The 21,828-nt window shown below is 39.3% G+C and overlaps 2 protein-coding genes across 2 annotated transcripts in view; one reads left to right on the top strand and one right to left on the bottom strand.

Moving 5' to 3' along the window:
• LOC118375544 (disks large-associated protein 3-like) overlaps nucleotides 1–21,828 on the top strand; it is a 337,380-nt gene that overhangs the window by 285,588 nt on the left and 29,964 nt on the right. Inside the window, exon 3 of the mRNA XM_052473078.1 lies at nucleotides 4,392–5,644. Coding sequence (XP_052329038.1) covers nucleotides 4,472–5,644 — 1,173 coding nt within the window. The 5' untranslated portion in view covers nucleotides 4,392–4,471. The remainder of the gene's footprint in view (nucleotides 1–4,391; nucleotides 5,645–21,828) is intronic.
• LOC118375543 (tissue alpha-L-fucosidase-like) overlaps nucleotides 11,636–21,828 on the bottom strand; it is a 91,486-nt gene continuing 81,293 nt past the window's right edge. Inside the window, exon 9 of the transcript XR_008073853.1 lies at nucleotides 11,636–11,841. The gene's annotated coding sequence lies outside the window, so the exon portion shown is untranslated. The remainder of the gene's footprint in view (nucleotides 11,842–21,828) is intronic.

The raw sequence follows: 21,828 nt of genomic DNA, 5'->3' as shown, positions 1-21,828 counted from the left end.
CTCTAACCACTAGGCTACCCTGCCGCCTCTACACTCTAACCACTAGGCTACCCTGCCGCCTCTACACTCGAACCACTAGGATACCTGACTCCTCTACACTCTAACCACTAGGATACCTGCCTCCTCTACACTCTAACCACTAGGATACCTGACTCCTCTACACTCGAACCACTAGGCTACCTGCCTCCTCTACACTCTAACCACTAGGATACCTGACTCCTCTACACTCTAACCACTAGGATACCTGACTCCTCTACACTCGAACCACTAGGATACCTGCCTCCTCTACACTCTAACCACTAGGCTACCCTGCCTACTCTACACTCTAACCACTAGGCTACCCTGCCGTCTCTACACTCTAACCACTAGGCTACCCTGCCGCCTCTACACTCTAACCACTAGGCTACCTACCATCTCTACACTCTAACCACTAGGCTACCTGCCGCCTCTACACTCTAACCACTAGGATACCTGCCTCCTCTACACTCTAACCACTAGGCTACCCTGCCACCTCTACACTCTAACCACTAGGCTACCCTGCCTCCTCTACACTCTAACCACTAGGCTACCCTGCCGCCTCTACACTCTAACCACTAGGCTACCTGCCTCCTCTACACTCTAAACACTAACCACTACCCTGCCGCCTCTAAACTCTAACCACTAGGCTACCTGCCTCCTCTACACTCTAAACACTAAGCTACCCTGCCGCCTCTACACTCTAACCACTAGGTTACCCTGCCTCCTCTACACTCTAACCACTAGGTTACCCTGCCTCCTCTACACTCTAACCACTAGGTTACTCCTGCCTCCCACTCTACCCTGCCTCCTCTACACTCTAACCACTAGGCTACCCTGCCGCAATAAGATATGATGAAAGAGAAGAATAGGAACATAAAGTCTCAGTAGAATAGAATAAATATTTTAGCATCAGTATAATATATGCCATTTAGCAGACGCTTTTATCCAAAGCGACTTACAGTCATGTGTGCATACATTCTACGTATGGGTGGTCCCGGGGATCGAACCCACTACCCTGGCGTTACAAGCGCCATGCTCTACCAACTGAGCTACAGAAGGACCAGGAAGTCACCATTTTTATAGTCCAATATTTATTTAGATGATCAATTTACTGTCTCCTCATAAACAAGGGAAGTCACTAACACTGATGACACACACACACTCTCAAGGTAATGACGAGATAAACACACCCGCACAAACACACACACACACAGTCAAGCAGCCAAACACCACTCCAAGGTAATGACGAGATAAACACACCCGCACAAACACACACACACACAGTCACACACACACACTCTCAAGGTAATGACGAGATAAACACACCCGCACAAACACACACACACACAGTCAAGCAGCCAAACACCACTCCATACGGTACACACACTCTCAAGGTAATGACGAGATAAACACACCCGCACAAACACACACACACACAGTCAAGCAGCCAAACACCACTCCGTACGGTACACACACACACACAGTCAAGCAGCCAAACACCACTCCGTACGGTACACACACACACACACACACATCTTTGTTGATGAAACAGCTTCAGCACTCGTACCACCAGATAACACTCCTGCCTGTGAGCTGGCCACCTGGCGTCACGGCTACACCAATGACACGGCTGGATCTATGTGCTCCTCCAATGACACAGCTGGATTTCTGCTCACTTCCTGGGTAGTGACTCTCATTCAACCAATCAAGGCTGGGCGGGCCACACTCTTTTTAATGATTATCTCAGTGCTTGTCCTCTATGCCTCTCTCTCTCTCTCTCTTTCTCTCTCCTTCCATTTCTCTCTTTCTCTCTCCCTCTATTTCTCTCTCCCTCTCTCTCATTCTCTCCCTCCATTTCTCTCTCCCTCTCTCTCTTTCTCTCTCCTTCCATTTCTCTCTCTCTCTCTCTCTCTCTCTCTCTCTCTCTCTCTCTCTCTCTCTCTCTCTCTCTCTCTCTCTCATTCTCTTTCTCTCTCCCTACATTTCTCTCTCTCTCTCTTTCTCTCTCCCTACATTTCTCTCTCCCTCTCTCTCTTTCTCTCTCCCTACATTTCTCTCTCCCTCTCTCCCTACATTTCTCTCTCCCTCTCTCTCTTTCTCTCTCCCTACATTTCTCTCTCTCTTTCTCTCCCCCTACCTCTCTCCTCCCCCACCTCTCTCTCCCCCTGTCTCTCAACACACACAGTCAGACACTCGTGTTCACACACATGCAGACCTTAATGTGGGGAAAAAAAACTGAAGATTGTATCCAAATGATAGATTTTGTGCTGTTTTTCTTCCAGGTGTTAAGTCATGATAAGACGTTTGTGTGAAATGTGTTTTCCGATAGCTTGGATAGATAACGTGGCTATTACAAGTGTGATTTCTATTTAAAGGGGCACTTAGATTAAACGTCTGGGGTTTAAAAATATATATGTTTCCCTCTGCTCTCGTATGTATTCTCTCATATTAAGGCGTAGTAGTAGAATAGTGTTATTTCTATTTAAAGGGGCACTTAGATTAAACGTCAGGGGTTTAAAAATATATATGTTTCCCTCTGCTCTCGTATGTATTCTCTCATATTAAGGCGTAGTAGTAGAATAGTGTTATTTCTATTTAAAGGGGCACTTAGATTAAACGTCAGGGGTTTAAAAAGATATATGTTTCCCTCTGCTCTCGTATGTATTCTCTCATATTAAGGCGTAGTAGTAGAATACCTTATAAGGGCGTTAGATCCTTATTATTCTCTATGTTTGGTTAGGTGTGACTCGGGTGGGAAAATCTATGTTTTCTATTTCTTTGTGTTTTTGGCTGAGTATGGTTCCCCACAATCAGAGGCAGCTGTCTGTCGTTGTTTCTGATTGGGGATCATATATAGGTTGTCATTTTCCTTTTGGGTTTTGTGGGATCTTGTTTTCTGTGTTGTTTATTTTGCCGTAAAGAACTGTGCGCTTTCGTTTTTGTCTGTGTTATTTTGCTTTTGGTGTCATCAATAAAAAGAACGATGAACGCCTACCACGCTGCACCTTGGTCCAGTCACGCTGCACCTTGGTCCTACCACGCTGCACCTTGGTCCTACCACGCTGCACCTTGGTCCTACCACGCTGCACCTTGGTCCTACCACACTGCACCTTGGTCCAGTCACGCTGCACCTTGGTCCAGTCACGCTGCACCTTGGTCCAGTCACGCTGCACCTTGGTCCTACCACGCTGCACCTTGGTCCAACCACGCTGCACCTTGGTCCTACCACACTGCACCTTGGTCCTACCACACTGCACCTTGGTCCTACCACGCTGCACCTTGGTCCTACCACGCTGCACCTTGGTCCTACCACGCTGCACCTTGGTCCTACCACGCTGCACCTTGGTCCAGTCACGCTGCACCTTGGTCCTACCACGCTGCACCTTGGTCCTACCACACTGCACCTTGGTCCTACCACACTGCACCTTAGTCCTACCACGCTACACCTTGGTCTGGTCATTCCACAAACGACCAGGAGACATTCTGAAAATCGGTCTCTTCTGTAGCTACCAAATTTTCTAAACACTATTATGATGGTGTTCTCCGTTTTGCTCTTGGAACTCCTCTGTTTTTCTCCACAAGTCTCGTCTGAAGTTGGTACAGCTGATCTGCCAACTGTCTGTAGCTTCCGAACAGTTTGTGCTGGAACACTTTCCCTCTGTGGAAAGGTGAGACTCGTACGTGTCGGTTGTTTTGCTCTAGGATGCCCACAGACCTCACAAGACTCATATGAAGGTCCCACAGTACATGATGAAAACATTTATGGACGTACAATAGGAGACTGTTTAGTAACAAAATAAATAAGGGGTTAGATACAGTGGCAAGAAAAAGTAAATTTAAGGGCTAAGTCACAACAAACATAGTGTGCTTAAACTAATAAAACTCAAATTATTGTATTTATTTTGTCAATATTGAATACATCATTTAAACAATCACAGTGTAGGTTGGAAAAAGTTTGTGAACCCCTCGGCTAATGACTTCTCCAAAACCTAATTGGAGTCAGGAGTCATCTAACCTGGAGTTTAATCAATGAGAAAAGATTGGAGATTTTGGTTTTAGGGAGGGAGGGAGGGAATTGAATGAGTATTTTTGTTCAGCTTATTACAGCTGGAAAGATACATTCTAAATGCTGGAAATTATTTATCTTTGTTTGGGAAAATCTATAAAAATGTTATTTAGGAAAAGTGCATTTACTGTTCAACATGTAATCAACATCCGTTTCCCCTGAATGTTGAGGAATCTTTCTCTCAATTAATCTGGATTGATATGATAACATACTCCCTGTCTCTCTCTCTCTCTCTCTCTCTCTCTCTCTCTCTCTCTCTCTCTCTCTCTCTCTCTCTCTCTCTCTCTCTCCATCTCCTCCTTGCTAGGTGAGTCCGGCGCAGCCCTGTCGCGCCCACAGCGTCCCCTCTCGGCCCGGGTGGCCCACCACGGCCCCCCGGCCTCCTCCATGAAGGGGTATCATGTCAGCCGCAGCCTGTCCCAGCACTCTTCTGGCGGGGGGCAATGTGACCCGGGCCCTGGCTCCGTCCGAGAGTACCACCGCCACCCCTCTGAACACTACGACCGGGCGGGGCACCCCTTCTACCCCCCCGGTGGTCCCCCAGAACCCCTAGCTCTGGAGCATCGTTCCCACACCCACTCTGGAGGAGGGACGTTCCCCCGCTCCCACCCCAACCAGCATCCCCCGACCCAGCAGTTGTACGACTCATGTGACGATTGTCTGTCCACGGTGGGGGGTCACGGGGGTAAGATGCATCGCATGCCTCCTAACCTCCAGGATCAGTTTGAAAAGCAGCTTCCCTTCCACCCTGACGGGTTCCACACCCTGCAGTACCAGAGGAGCGCCAGCGGGGCGGAACAGCGCGGCGAGAGCCCCTCCCGTATCCGCCACCTGGTTCACTCAGTCCAGAAACTCTTCGCCAAGTCCCACTCCCTCGAGGCGCCGTCGAAGAGGGACTACAATGGCACACGAGGAGGAGGAGGAGGGGATTACCGGGAAAGAGGAGGAGGGGGGCCCAGGAGCGGAGGAGAGGACGGTGGCGGGCATAATAATTCGGGCCACCAATCCCGCTCGGCGAGGCGCAGCAAGTCCCGCGAGCGCTCCAAGAGCGGGGATGGGCGCCACGAATCCTCCAGCAGGCGGCACAGGAGCCGAACCGCGGGGTGGTGGAGCTCCGACGACAACCTCGATAGTGACAGCAGCTTCTTGGTAACCGGGGGCAACACCGGGCCAGGTGGTCGAGGTGGCAGGCGAGGCGGACACCCCACGGGCCACGAGAGTCTGGACGCTGCCATCCAGGAGCTGACCATGAAGAAACTGCCCAGACAGGGGAGTGTACCACCAGGGCCCGGGCCGGGGGAGTGCATGGCCTGTACCACTCTGGCCCTGGCAGGGGGGGAGGGTGGCGGAGGGGGAGTGGCAGGGTACCATGGAGGGCCAGGGCAACACTCTCTGAAGAGGAGCACGTGGTCGGCCATGACGGTCAGCCAGGCTAGAGAGGTGTACCCATCGTCTGTTCGGGGAGGAGGAGGAGGAGGAGGAGGAGGAGGAGGAGGCTATGACAAGGCCTTGGTACCTCTGGAGAACAAACTGAAGGAGAGGACCTTTCACTACCTACAGGTGGGTGGGAGGGAGGGAGGGTGGGAGGGAGGAGGGTGGGAGGGAGGGGGTGGGAGGGAGTGAGGGTGGGAGGGAGGGAGGGATTGAGGGAGGGTTGGTGGGTGGGTGGGGTGAGTTAGTGAGTGTGGGTGGGTGGGTGAGCGGGTGGGAGGGAGGGTGGTAGGTGAGAGAGAGGGGTGTGGGTGGGAGGAAGGGTTGGAGGTTGTGTGGGTGGGTGGGAGGGATGGGTATGTGGGTGGGAGGAAAGGTTGGAGGGTGTGTGGGTTGGAGGGTGTGTGGGTGGGTGGGTGGGTGGGTGGGTGGGTGGGTGGGGTGAGGGATTGGTATGTGGGTGGGAGGAAAGGTTGGAGGGTGTGTGGGTGGGTGGGTGGGGTGAGGGATTGAGGGTGGGTGGGTGGGTGGAAGGGAGGTGAGAGGGATGGGTGTTTGCACCTGTACCTTTCATCATGAATAATGTCAGTTCAAATGTTGTTGGTTACTTTGTGCCATATGTGTAGTAGATTAGACGAGGGATATAGTGACCTTAAAGTGGCTGTTAACTCCAAAATCAAAGTTTGTCAAATCAAATCAAATCAAATCAAATTGTATTTGTCACATACACATGGTTAGCAGATGTTAATGCGAGTGTAGCGAAATGCTTGTGCTTCTAGTTCCGACAATGCAGTGATAACCAACAAGTAATCTAACTAACAATTCCAAAACTACTGTCTTATACACAGTGTAAGGGGATAAAGAATATGTACATAAGGATATATGAATGAGTGATGGTACAGAGCAGCATACAGTAGATGGTATCGAGTACAGTATATACATATGAGATGAGTATGTAAACAAAGTGGCATAGTTAAAGTGGCTAGTGATACATGTATTACATAAGGATGCAGTCGATGATGTAGAGTACAGTATATACGTATGCATATGAGATGAATAATGTAGGGTAAGTAACATTATATAAGGTAGCATTGTGGTGCTTAAGTCCATGTTCTACGCCATGTGCAGATCCAGCTTCCTGACTCTGGGAAAGATAGACTCATAAGATCAAACATCATAGCCCTATCCATATCTAACTATTCCAGAAGAGCTTTTCAGATATTTGAAAATAGCGGGGGGGAGAATATGTTGGAGACTCATTTCAAAATGGTGTCATGCTATTTTGACTGATATTATACCTATATATAAGAAACCAATCAAGCTTCTTTCACAATAATAATTTAGGGTACGTCCCTAATGGCACCCTATTCCCTACATAGTGTACTACTTTAGCCCAGAGCCCTATTCCCTATACAGTGTACTACTATAGACCAGAGCCCTATTCCCTACATAGTGCACTACCTTAGACCAGAGCCCTATTCCCTATATAGTACACTACCTTAGACCAGAGCCCTATTCCCTATATAGTGCACTACTTTAGCCCAGAGCCCTATTTCTTATATAGTACACTACCTTAGACCAGAGCCCTATTCCCTATATAGTACACTACCTTAGACCAGAGCCCTATCCACAGGAAACACACAGGGGATCCACAGGGGATCCACAGGGGATCCACAGGAAACCCACAGGGGGCCCACAGGGGACCCACAGGAAACCCACAGGGGATCCACAGGAAACCCACAGGGGACCCTCAGGGGATCCACAGGAAACCCACAGGGGGCCCACAGGGGACCCACAGGAAACCCACAGGGGACCCACAGGGGATCCACAGGAGATCCACAGGGGATCCACAGGGGACCCACAGGATATCCACAGAAGATCCACAGAGGATCCACAGAAAACCCACAGGAGATCCACAGGGGACCCACAGGAGACCCACAGGGATCCACAGGGGACCCACAGGGGACCCACAGGAAACCCACAGGAGATCCACAGGGGATCCACAGGAAACCCACAGGGGATCCACAGGGGACCCACAGGGGACCCACAGGAGATCCACAGGAGATCCACAGGGGACCCACAGGAAACCCACAGGAAACCCACAGGAGATCCACAGGGGACCCACAGGGGATCCACAGGAGATCCACAGGGGATCCACAGGGGATCCACAGGGGACCCACAGGAAACCCACAGGGGACCCACAGGGGATCCACAGGAAACCCACAGGGGATCCACAGGGGACCCACAGGAAACCCACAGGGGATCCACAGGGGACCCACAGGAAACCCACAGGGGGCCCACAGGGGATCCACAGGGGACCCACAGGAAACCCACAGGGGATCCACAGGAAACCCACAGGAAATGTACACTCTCTCTTTTCCCTCTCTTTTCCCTCTCTCTTTTCCCTCTCTCTTTCCCCTCCTTTCCCCCTCTCTCTTTTCCCTCTCTCTTTTCCCTCTCTCTTTTCCCTCTCTCTTTCCCTCTCTCTTTTCCCTCTCTCTTTTCCCTCTCTCTTTCCCTCTCTTTTCTTTTCCCTCCTTTCCCCTCTCTTTTCCCTCTTTTCCCTCTCTCTTTTCCTCTCTATTTTCCCTCTCTCTTTTCCCTCTCTCTTTTCCCTCTCTCTTTTCCCTCTCTCTTTTCCCTCTCTCTTTTCCCTCTCTCTTTTCCCTCTCTCTTTTCCCTCTCTTTTCCCTCTCTCTTTCCCCTCTCTCTTTTCCCTCTCTCTTTTCCCTCTCTCTTTCCCCTCTCTATTTTCCTCTATCTTTCTCTTTTCCCTCTATCTTTTCCCTCTCTCTTTCCCCTCTCCCTCTCTCTTTTCCCTTTCCCTCTCTCTTTTCCCTCTCTCTTTTCCCTCTCTCTTTTCCTCTTTTCCCTCTCTTTTTCCCTCTCTCTTTTCCCTCTCTCCCTTTCTTTTCCCTCTCTCTTTTTTTCCCTCTCTCTTTTCCCTCTCTCTTTCCCCTCTCTTTTCCCTTCTTTTCCCTCTCTCTTTTCCCTCTCTCTTTTCCCTCTATCTTTTCCCTCTCTCTTTTCCCTCTCTCTTTTCCCTCTCTCTTTTCCCTCTATCTGAAAGTAAGTAAAGAAAATATAATGAATGGTTTTTCCTCCCCCTCTTCCTCCACCTCCTCTTCTTCCTCCTCCTCCTCCTCCTCCACCTCCTAACCCTCTCTAGCAGTAAAGTCATTTCCCTCCTCTTCCTCCACCACCTAATCCTCTCTAGCAGTTAACTGATTTCCCTCCTCCTCCTCCACCTCCTAACCCTCTCTAACAGTAAAGTAATTGCCCTCCTTCCCTCCTCCTCCTCCTCTTCCCCTTCCTCCTCTTCCTCCAACTCCTAACCCTCTTCACCATCTAACCCTCTCTAGCAGTAAAGTAATTTCCCTCCTCCTCCTGCCCCATCCTCCTCCTCCTCCTCCTGCCCCATCCTCCTCCTCTTCCTCCTCCACCTCCTAACCCTCTCTAGCAGTAAACTAACTTCCCCCCTCCTCCTCTTCCCTCCTCCTCCTCCTCTTCTTCCTAACCCTGTTACGTTCCCCAGCTAGAAAACCGAATAATGTATCTCAACTGACATCACCCAAAACAAAACAGGTGGGGATTCAGGAGGGGTTCTGAAAGACCTTCCTCCTCCTCCTCCTCTTCCTCCTACTCCAGCAGTAAAAACAGGTTTTTAGACGTTTTTGCAGAAAAACGGAAATATCACATTTACATAAGTATAGTTGAAGTTTACATACACTCAGGTTGGAGTCATTAAAATTAGTTGTTCAACCACTCCACAAATTTATTGTTAACAAACTATAGTTTAGGCAAGTCGGTTTGGACGTTTACATACACTAAGTTGACTGTGCCTTTAAACAGCTTGGAAAATTCCAGAAAATGATGTCATGGCTTTAGAAGCATCTGATAGGCTAATTGACATCATTTGAGTCAATTGGAGTTGTACCTGTGGATGTATTTCAAGGCCTACCTTCAAACTCAGTGCCTCTTTGCTTGACATCATGGGAAAATCAAAAGAAATCAGCCAAGACCTCAGAAGGTTCATCCTTTGGAGCAATTACCAAACACCTGAAGGTACCACGTTCATCTGTACAAACAATAATACACAAGTATAAACACCATGGGACCACGCAGCCGTCATACCGCTCAGGAAGGAGACGCGTTCTGTCTCCTAGAGATGAATGTACTTTGGTGCGAAAAGTACAGATCAATCCCAGAACAACAACAAAGGACCTTGTGAAGATGCTGAAGGAAACAGGTATAAAAGTATCTATATCCACAGTAAAACAAGTCCTATATCGACATAACCTGAACGGCTTAGCAAGAAAGAAGCCACTGCTCCAAAACCACCATAAAAAAGCCAGACTACAGTTTGCAACTGCACATGGGGACCAAGATCATACTTTTTGGAGAAATGTCCTCTGGTCTGATGAAACAAAAATAAAGACTATGTAGATTTTATGGAGGAAACAGGTACATAACGTCATTATGCTTGGAGGAAAAGGGTTAAGCTTGCTTGCAAGCCAAAGAATACCATCCCAACCGTGAAGCATGGGGGTGGAGGCATCATGTTGTGGAGGTGCTTTGCTGCAGGAGGGACTGGTGCACTTCACAAAATAGATGGCATCATGAGGTAAGAAAATTATGTGGATATGTTGAAGCAAGATCTCAAGTCATCAGTCAAGTTAAAGCTTGGTTGCAAATGGGTCTTCCAAATGGACATGACCCCAAGCATACTTCCAAAGTTGTGGTAAAATGGCTTAAGGACAACAAAGTCAAGCTATTGAAGTGGCCATCACAAAGCCCTGACCTCAATCCAATAGAACATTTGTGCGCAGAACTTAAAAGGCGTGTGCGAGCAAGGAGGCCTACAAAACTGACTCAGTTACACCAGCTCTGTCAGGAGGAATGGGCCACAATTCACCCAACTTATTGTGGGAAGCTTGTGGAAGGCTACCTGAAACGTTTGACCCAAGTTAAACAATTTAACGACAATGCCACCAAATACTAACTGAGTTTATGTGAACTTCTGACCCACTGGGAATGTGATGAAAGGGGGGAAAAAAAGCGGAATTAAATAATTCTCTCTACTATTATGCTGACTTTTCATATCATAAAATAAAGTGTTGATCCTAACTGACCTAAAACAGGGAATTTTTACTGAGATTTAATGTCAGGAAATGTGAAAAACTGAGTTTAAATGTATTTGGCTAAGGTGCATGTAAACTTCTGACTTCAAAAGTATATTCAAACCCTTTACGCGGTACTTTGTTAAAGCACCTTTGGCAGCGATTACAGTCTTCTTGGGTTTTACGCTACAAGCTTGGCACAACTGTATTTGAGGAGTTTATCCCATTCTTTTGTGCAGATCCTCTCAAGCTCTGTCAGGTTGGATGGTGAGTGTCAATGCACAGGTGGTTTTAGGTCTCTCTAGAGATGTTAAATCGGGTTCAAGTCCGGGCTCTGGCTGGGCTACTCAAGGACATTGAGTGGCCTGGAGCAGGTTTTCATCAAGGATCTCTCTGTACTTTACTCCGTTCATAATTTCTCTGTTTTAATTTCCCTCGATCTTGACGAGTCTCCCAGTCCCTGCCGCGGAAAAACCTCCCCACAGTATAATGCCGCCACTACCATGCTTCACCGTAGGGATGTTGCCAGGTTTCCTTCAGACATGACGCTTGGCATTCAGGCCAAAGAGTTCAATCTTGGTTTGATCAGACCAGAGAATCTTATTTCTCATGGTCTGAGAGTCCTTTAGGTGCCTTTTGGCAAACTCCAAGCGGGCTGTCATGTGTCTTTTACTGAGGAGTGGCTTCCGTCTGGACACTCAACCATAAAGGCCTGATTGGTGGTGTGTTGCAGAGATGGTCGACCTTCTGGAAGGTTCGCCCATCTCCACAGAGGAACTCAGGAGCTCTGTCAGAGTGACCATCAGGTTCTTGGTCACCTCCCTGACCAAGGCCCTTCTCCTCCAATTGCTCAGTTTGGCCGGGCGGCCAGCTCTAGGAAGAGTATTGGTGGTTCCAAACTTCTTCCATTTAAGAATGATGGAGGCCACTGTGTTCTTGGGGACCTTCAATGCTGCAGAAATGTTTTGGTAACCTTCCCCAGATCTGTGCCTGGACACAATCCTGTCCCGGAGCTCTATGGACAATTCCTTCCACCTCATGGCATGGTTTTTTCTCTGACATGTACTGTCAACTGTGGGACCTTTATATAGACAGGTGTGTTGCCTTTCCAAATCATGTCCAATCAGTTAAATTTACCACAGGTGGACTCCAATCAAGTTGTAGAAACATCTCAAGGATGATCAATGGAAACAGGATGCACCTGACCTCAATTTTGAGTCTCATAGCAAAGGGTCTGAATACTTATGTAAATAAGGTATTTCTGTTTCTTTTTTTAAATTGCAAACATTTCTGAAACACTGTACTATAACAGTACAGAACAGTATAGTATAGCATAGTATAGTGTACTATAGTATAGAATAATATACCAGTATTGTATATTATTGTACAACAGTATAGTATGGTATAGTGTACCGGTGTCATATTTTATAGTATTGTATAACACCACAGTACTGTATAGTATTCCCGCATAGTATATTATAATACAAAATTACAGTACAGTATACTATAGTATACAAGTATAGCATTTTATAGTATCATATAACAGTAGAGTATACTATATTATACCCGTATAGTATAACAGTACAGAATAATATACCAGTATAGTATATTCTAGTACAACAGTACAGTATGCCGGTATAGTATACTATGGCATACCCATATTGTATATTATAGTATCATATAACTGTCAGTATAGAATAGCAGTATAGTATGGTATAGTATAACAGTACAGTATAGAATAGCATAGCATAGTACAACAGTACAGTACAGTATAGTATATTATGGTATAGTATAACAGTACAGTATAGTATGGTATATTATGGCATAGTATAGTATATTATGGTGTAGTATAACAGTATAATATAACAGTACAGTATATTATGGTGTAGTATAGTATATTATGGTGTAGTATAACAGTATAGTATAACAGTACAGTATATTATGGTGTAGTATAACAGTATAGTATAACAGTACAGTATATTATGGCATAGTATAGTATATTATGGTGTAGTATAACAGTATAATATAACAGTACAGTATATTATGGCATAGTATAGTATATTATGGTGTAGTATAACAGTATAGTATAACAGTACAGTATATTATGGTGTAGTATAACAGTATAGTATAACAGTACAGTATATTATGGTGTAGTATAACAGTATAGTATAACAGTATAGTATATTATGGTGTAGTATAACAGTATAGTATATTATGGTGTAGTATAAAAGTACAGTATATTATGGCATAGTATATGGTATAGTAAATGATAGTACAGTACAGTAACCAGTATAATATTCTATAGTATGGTATAGTATAACAGTACAGTATAGTATGGTATATTATGGCATAGTATAGTATATTATGGTATAGTATAACAGTACAGTATATCAGTATAATATGCTATAGTATGGTATAGTATAACAGCAGGGTATAGTAAATCCGTACAGTATAGTATATTATGGTATATTATAGTATAGTATATTATGGTATAGTATAGCAGTACAGTACAATATAGTATAGTGTGGTATAGTACAGCAGTACAGTACAGTATAGTATAGTGTGGTATAGTACAACAGTACAGAACAGTATAGTATATTATGGTATATTATAGTATAGTATATTATGGTATAGTATAGCAGTACAGTACAATATAGTATAGTGTGGTATAGTACAACAGTACAGAACAGTATAGTATAGTATAGTATAGTATAGTATAGTATAGTATAGTATAGTATAACTGTACAGTCCAGTTTAGCACAACAGCACATAGCAGTATACTATGGTATAGTATATATATACACTGCTCAAAAAATAAAGTAAAATAACTAAAATAACACATCCTAGATCTGAATGAATGAAATATTCTCATTAAATACTTTTTTCTATACATAGTTGAATGTGCTGACAACAAAATCACACAGAAATTATCAATGGAAATCAAATTTATCAACCCATGGAGGGTCTGGATTTGGAGTCACACTCAAAATTAAAGTGGAAAACCACACTACAGGCTGATCCAACTTTGATGTAATGTCCTTAAAACAAGTCAAAATGAGGCTCAGTAGTGTGTGTGGCCTCCACGTGCCTGTATGACCTCCCTACAACGCCTTGGCATGCTCCTGATGAGGTGGCGGATGGTCTCCTGAGGGATCTCCTCCCAGACCTGGACTAAAGCATCCGCCAACTCCTGGACAGTATGTGGTGCAACGTGGCGTTGGTGGATGAAGTGAGACATGATGTCCCAGATGTGCTCAATTGGATTCAGGTCTGGGGAACGGGCGGGCCAGTCCATAGCATCAATGCCTTCCTCTTGCAGGAACTGCTGACACACTACAGCCACATGAGGTCTAGCATTGTCTTGCATTAGGAGGAACCCAGGGCCAACCGCACCAGCATATGGTCTCACAAGGGGTCTGAGGATCTCATCTAGGTACCTAATGGCAGTCAGGCTACCTCTGGCGAGCACATGGAGGGCTGTGCGGCCCCCCAAAGAAATGCCACCCCACACCATGACTGACCCACAGCCAAAGCGGTCATGCTGGAGGATGTTGCAGGCAGCAGAACGCTCTCCATGGCGTCTCCAGACTCTGTCACATGTGCTCAGTGTGAACCTGCTTTCATCTGTGAAGAGCACAGGACGCCAGTGGCGAATTTGCCAATCTTGGTGTTCTCTGGCAAATGCCAAACGTCCTGCACGGTTTTGTTCTGTAAGCACAACCCCCCCACCTGTGGACGTCGGGCCCTCATACCACCCTCATGGAGTCTGTTTCTGACCGTTTGAGCAGACACATGCACATTTGTGGCCTGCTGGAGGTCATTTTGCAGGGCTCTGGCAGTGCTCCTCCTGCTCCTCCTTGCACAAAGGCGGAGGTAGCGGTCCTGCTGCTGGGTTGTTGCCCTCCTACGGCCTCCTCCACGTCTCCTGATGTACTGGCCTGTCTCCTGGTAGCGCCTCCATGCTCTGGACACTACGCTGACAGACACAGCAAACCTTCTTGCCACAGCTCGCATTGATGTTCCATCCTGGAACCACTTGTGTGGGTTGTAGACTCCGTCTCATGCTACCACTAGAGTGAAAGCACCGCCAGCATTCAAAAGTGACCAAAACATCAGCCAGGAAGCAATGGAACTGAGAAGTGGTCTGTGGTCCCCACCTGTAGAACCACTCTTTTATTGGGGGTGTCTTGCTATTTGCCAATAATTTCCACCTGTTGTCTAGTCCATTTGCACAACCGCATGTGAAATGTATTGTCAATCAGTGTTGCTTCCTAAGTGGACAGGTAGCCTAGTGGTTAGAGTGTAGAGGCGGCAGGTAGACTAGTGGTTAGAGTGTAGAGGCGGCAGGTAGCCTAGTGGTTAGAGTGTAGAGGCGGCAGGTAGCCTAGTGGTTAGAGTGTAGAGGCAGCAGGTAGCCTAGTGGTTAGAGTGTATAGGCGGCAGGTAGCCTAGTGGTTAGAGTGTAGAGGCGACAGGTAGCCTAGTGGTTAGAGTGTAGAGGCGGCAGGGTAGCCTAGTGGTTAGAGTATTCGAATCCCCGAGCTGACAAGGTACAAATCTGTTGTTCTGCCCCTGAACAGGCAGTTAACCCACTGTTCCTAGGCCGTCATTGAAAATAAGAATTTGTTCTTAACTGACTTGCCTGGTTAAATAAAGGAAACAAAGTTTGATTTCACAGAAGTGAAGTTGGAGTTGGAGTTGGAGTTGTTTAATAAGTGTTCCCTTTATTTTTTTGAGCAGTGTACTATACCATGTTATAATATACTATACTATAATATACGATAATATACTATACCATGTTATAATATACTATACTATAATATACGATAATATACTATACCATGTTATAAACTATACTATAATATACGATAATATACTATACCATGTTATAATATACTATAATATACGATAATATACTATACCATGTTATAATATACCATACTATAATATACGATAATATACTATACCATGTTATAATATACTATAATATACGATAATATACTATACCATGTTATAATATACTATAATATACGATAATATACTATACCATGTTATAATATACCATACTATAATATACGATAATATACTATACCATGTTATAATATACCATAATATACGATAATATACTATACCATGTTATAATATACTATAATATACGATAATATACTATACCATGTTATAATATACTATACTATAATATACGATAATATACTATACCATGTTATAATATACTATAATATACGATAATATACTATACCATGTTATATACTATACTATAATATACGATAATATACTATACCATGTTATAATATACTATATAATATACGATAATATACTATACCATGTTATAATATACTATAATATACGATAATATACTATACCATGTTATAATATACTATAATATACGATAATATACTATACCATGTTATAATATACTATAATATACGATAATATACTATACCATGTTATAATATACTATAATATACGATAATATACTATACCATGTTATAATATACTATAATATACGATAATATACTATACCATGTTATAATATACTATACTATATACGATAATATACTATACCATGTTATAATATATACTATAATATACTATACCATGTTATAATATACTATACTATAATATACGATAATATACTATACCATGTTATAATATACTATACTATAATATACGATAATATACTATACCATGTTATAATATACTATATAATATACTATAATATACTACACCATGTTATAATATACTATAATATACGATATACTACACCATGTTATAATATACTATAATATACTATACCATGTTATAATATACTATACTATAATATACGATAATATACTATACCATGTTATAATATACTATACTATAATATACGATAATATACTATACCATGTTATAATATACCATACTATAATATACAATAATATACTATACCATGTTATAATATACCATACTATAATATACGATAATATACTATACCATGTTATAATATACTATAATATACGATAATATACTATACCATGTTATAATATACCATACTATAATATACGATAATATACTATACCATGTTATAATATACTATAATATACGATAATATACTATACCATGTTATAATATACTATAATATAATATACCATGTTATATACTATACTATAATATACGATATAATATACCATATAATATAATATATACGATAATATACTATACCATGTTATAATATACTATACTATAATATACGATAATATACTATACCATGTTATAATATACTATACTATAATATACGATAATATACTATACCATGTTATAATATACTATACTATAATATACGATAATATACTATACCATGTTATATATACTATACTATAATATACGATAATATACTATACCATGTTATAATATACTATACTATAATATACGATAATATACTATACCATGTTATAATATACTATACTATAATATACGATAATATACTATACCATGTTATAATATACTATAATATAATATACGATAATATACTATACCATGTTATAATATACTATACTATAATATACGATAATATACTATACCATGTTATAATATACTATACTATAATATACGATAATATACTATACCATGTTATAATATACTATACTATAATATACGATAATATACTATACCATGTTATAATATACTATACTATAATATACGATAATATACTATACCATGTTATAATATACTATACTATAATATACGATAATATACTATACCATGTTATATACTATACTATAATATACGATAATATACTAGACCATGTTATATACTATACTATAATATACGATAATATACTATACCATGTTATATACTATACTATAATATACGATAATATACTAGACCATGTTATATACTATACTATAATATACGATAATATACTATACCATGTTATAATATACTATACTATAATATACGATAATATACTATACCATGTTATAATATACTATACTATAATATACGATAATATACTATACCATGTTATAATATACTATACTATAATATACGATAATATACTATACCATGTTATATACTATACTATAATATACGATAATATACTATACCATGTTATAATATACTATACTATAATATACGATAATATACTATACCATGTTATAATATACTATACTATAATATACGATAATATACTATACCATGTTATAATATACTATAATATACTATACCATGTTATAATATACTATAATATACGATAATATACTATACCATGTTATAATATACTATAATATACTATACCATGTTATAATATACTATAATATACGATAATATACTATACCATGTTATAATATACCATACTATAATATACGATAATATACTATACCATGTTATAATATACTATAATATACGATAATATACTATACCATGTTATAATATACTATACTATAATATACGATAATATACTATACCATGTTATAATATACCATACTATAATATACGATAATATACTATACCATGTTATAATATACCATACTATAATATACGATAATATACTATACCATGTTAATACTATACTATAATATATAATATACTATACCATGTTATAATATACTATAATATATACGATAATATACTATACTATATACTATACTATAATATACGATAATATACTATACCATGTTATAATATACTATAATATACGATAATATACTATACCATGTTATAATATACTATACTATAATATACGATAATATACTATACCATGTTATAATATACTATAATATACTATACCATGTTATAATATACTATAATATACGATAATATACTATACCATGTTATAATATACCATACTATAATATACGATAATATACTATACCATGTTATAATATACTATAATATACGATAATATACTATACCATGTTATAATATACTATAATATAATATACGATAATATACTATACCATGTTATAATATACCATACTATAATATACGATAATATACTATACCATGTTATAATATACTATACTATAATATACGATAATATACTATACCATGTTATAAACTATACTATAATATACGATAATATACTATACCATGTTATAATATACTATACTATAATATACGATAATATACTATACCATGTTATAATATACTATACTATAATATATACCATGTTATAATATACTATACCATGTTATAATATACTATAATATACGATAATATACTATACCATGTTATAATATACCATACTATAATATACGATAATATACTATACCATGTTATAATATACCATACTATAATATACGATAATATACTATACCATGTTATAATATACCATACTATAATATACGATAATATACTATACCATGTTATAATATACCATACTATAATATACGATAATATACTATACCATGTTATAATATACATACAACAAATACCATGTCATACCATACTATACTGTACTATAATGTACCGTAATGTACTTTACCATACCATACTATAAAATACTATATCATAATATAATAAACTATACCATATTATACTATACCATACTGCAATATGCTATACTATGCCATAATATACTATTCCTAATATACTATGATATACTTTAACATACCGTACTATAATATACTATACCATAATATAATAAACTATACCATATTATACTATACCATTACCATTCTATAATATACTATACCATAATATACTATTCCTTACTATAATATAATTTACCATACCGTAATATACTATATCGTACTATAACATGCTTAACTGTTCTATAATATACTATGCCATAATATACTATTCCATACTATTATATACTATACCATACAATAGTATACTATACCATAATATACTATTCCATACTATTATATACTATACCATACAATAGTGTACTATACCATAATATACTATTCCATACTATTATATACTATACCATACAATAGTATACTATACCATAATATACCATAATAATATATATATAATATACTATACCATTCCATACCATACTACACTATACCATACTATAATATGATTTACTATACCGTAATATACTATATCGTACTATAACATGCTTAACCGTTCTATAATATACTATAATATACTATACTATAATATACTATAAAATGCTATAGTATACTATAACATAATATACTATACCATACCATTCCGTTCTATACAATACCATACTGTAATATACTATACCATAATATACTATACTTTACCATCATCTACTATACCATACTATACTATAACATGCTAGAATATACTCTACCACACTGTACTATACTATACCATACCGTACTATACTATACTATACCATACCATACTATACTATAACATGCTATAATATACTCTACCATACTATACTATACTATACCATACCGTACTATACTATACCATACCGTACTATACTATACTATACCATAACATACTATACTATACCATAATATACTATACTTTACCATCATCTACTATACCATACTATACTATACTATAACATGCTATAATATACTCTACCATACTGTACTTTACTAAACCATACTATACTATACCATACAATACTATACCATAATATACTATACTTTACCATCATCTACTATACCATACTATACTATACTATAACATGCTATAGTATACTCTACCATACTGTACTTTACTAAACCATACTATACTATACCATAATATACTATACTTTACCATCATCTACTATACCATACTATACTATACCATACCATACTATACTATACCGTACCATACTATACTATACCGTACCGTACTCTAATATACTATACCATACCGTACTATAATATACTATGCCATACCGTACTATAATATACTATACCATATCGTACAATACTATACTATACTATAATATACTATACCATAACGCACTATACTATGCAATGCCGTACTATACTATACCGTACCGTACTATAATATACTATACCATACCGTACCATAATATATTATACCATACCGTACTATACTATACCATAATATACTTTACTATACCATACTATACTTTACTATACCATACTATACTATACTATACCATACTATACTTTACTATACCATACTATACCATACTATCATATACTATACCATACTATACTTTACTATACCATACTATACTATACTATACCATACCATACTTTACTATACCATACTATACTATACTATACCATACTATACTTTACTTTACCATACTATACCATACTATACTATGCCATACCATACCATACTATACTATACCGTACCGTACTATAATACACTATACCGTACCGTACTATAATATACTATACCATACCGTACTATACTATACCATACTATACTTTACTATACCATACTATACTACAATATACTATACTATACCATACTATACTATACTATACGATACCAGCCTATACCATACTATACTTTACTATACCATACTATACCATACTATACTATACCATAACATACCATACCATACTATACTATACCGTACCGTACTATAATATACTATACCATACCGTACTATAATATACTATACCATTCCGTTCTATACAATACCATACTATACCATACCATACTATACTATACCATACCATACTTTACTATACCATACTATACTATACTATACTATACCATACTATACTTTACTTTACCATACTATACCATACTATACTATACCGTACTATAATATACTATACCATACTATACCATACTATAATATACTATACCATACTTTACTTTACTATACCATACTATATATACTATACTATACGATACTATACCTTACCATACTATAATATACCATACCATTCCGTTCTATACAATACCATACTATACTTTACTATACCATACTATACTACAATATACTATACTATACCATACTATACTATACTATACGATACCAGCCCATACCATACCTATACTATACCGTACCATACTATAATATACTATACCATACCGTACTATAATATACTATACCATACTATAATATACTATACCATACCGTACTATACTATACCGTACCGTACTATAATATACTATACCATACCATACTATACTATATTATACCATACCGTACTATACTATACTATAATATATATACCATACCGCACCGTACTATAATATACTATACTATACCGTACCGTACTATAATATATTATACCATACCGTACCATAATATATAATACCATACCATAC

The sequence above is a fragment of the Oncorhynchus keta genome, chromosome 20 (assembly GCF_023373465.1).
Source record: "Oncorhynchus keta strain PuntledgeMale-10-30-2019 chromosome 20, Oket_V2, whole genome shotgun sequence".
NCBI lineage: Eukaryota > Metazoa > Chordata > Actinopteri > Salmoniformes > Salmonidae > Oncorhynchus > Oncorhynchus keta.
Note: the sequence above shows the minus strand (reverse complement) of the source record. Positions and strands in the feature narration are given on the sequence as shown.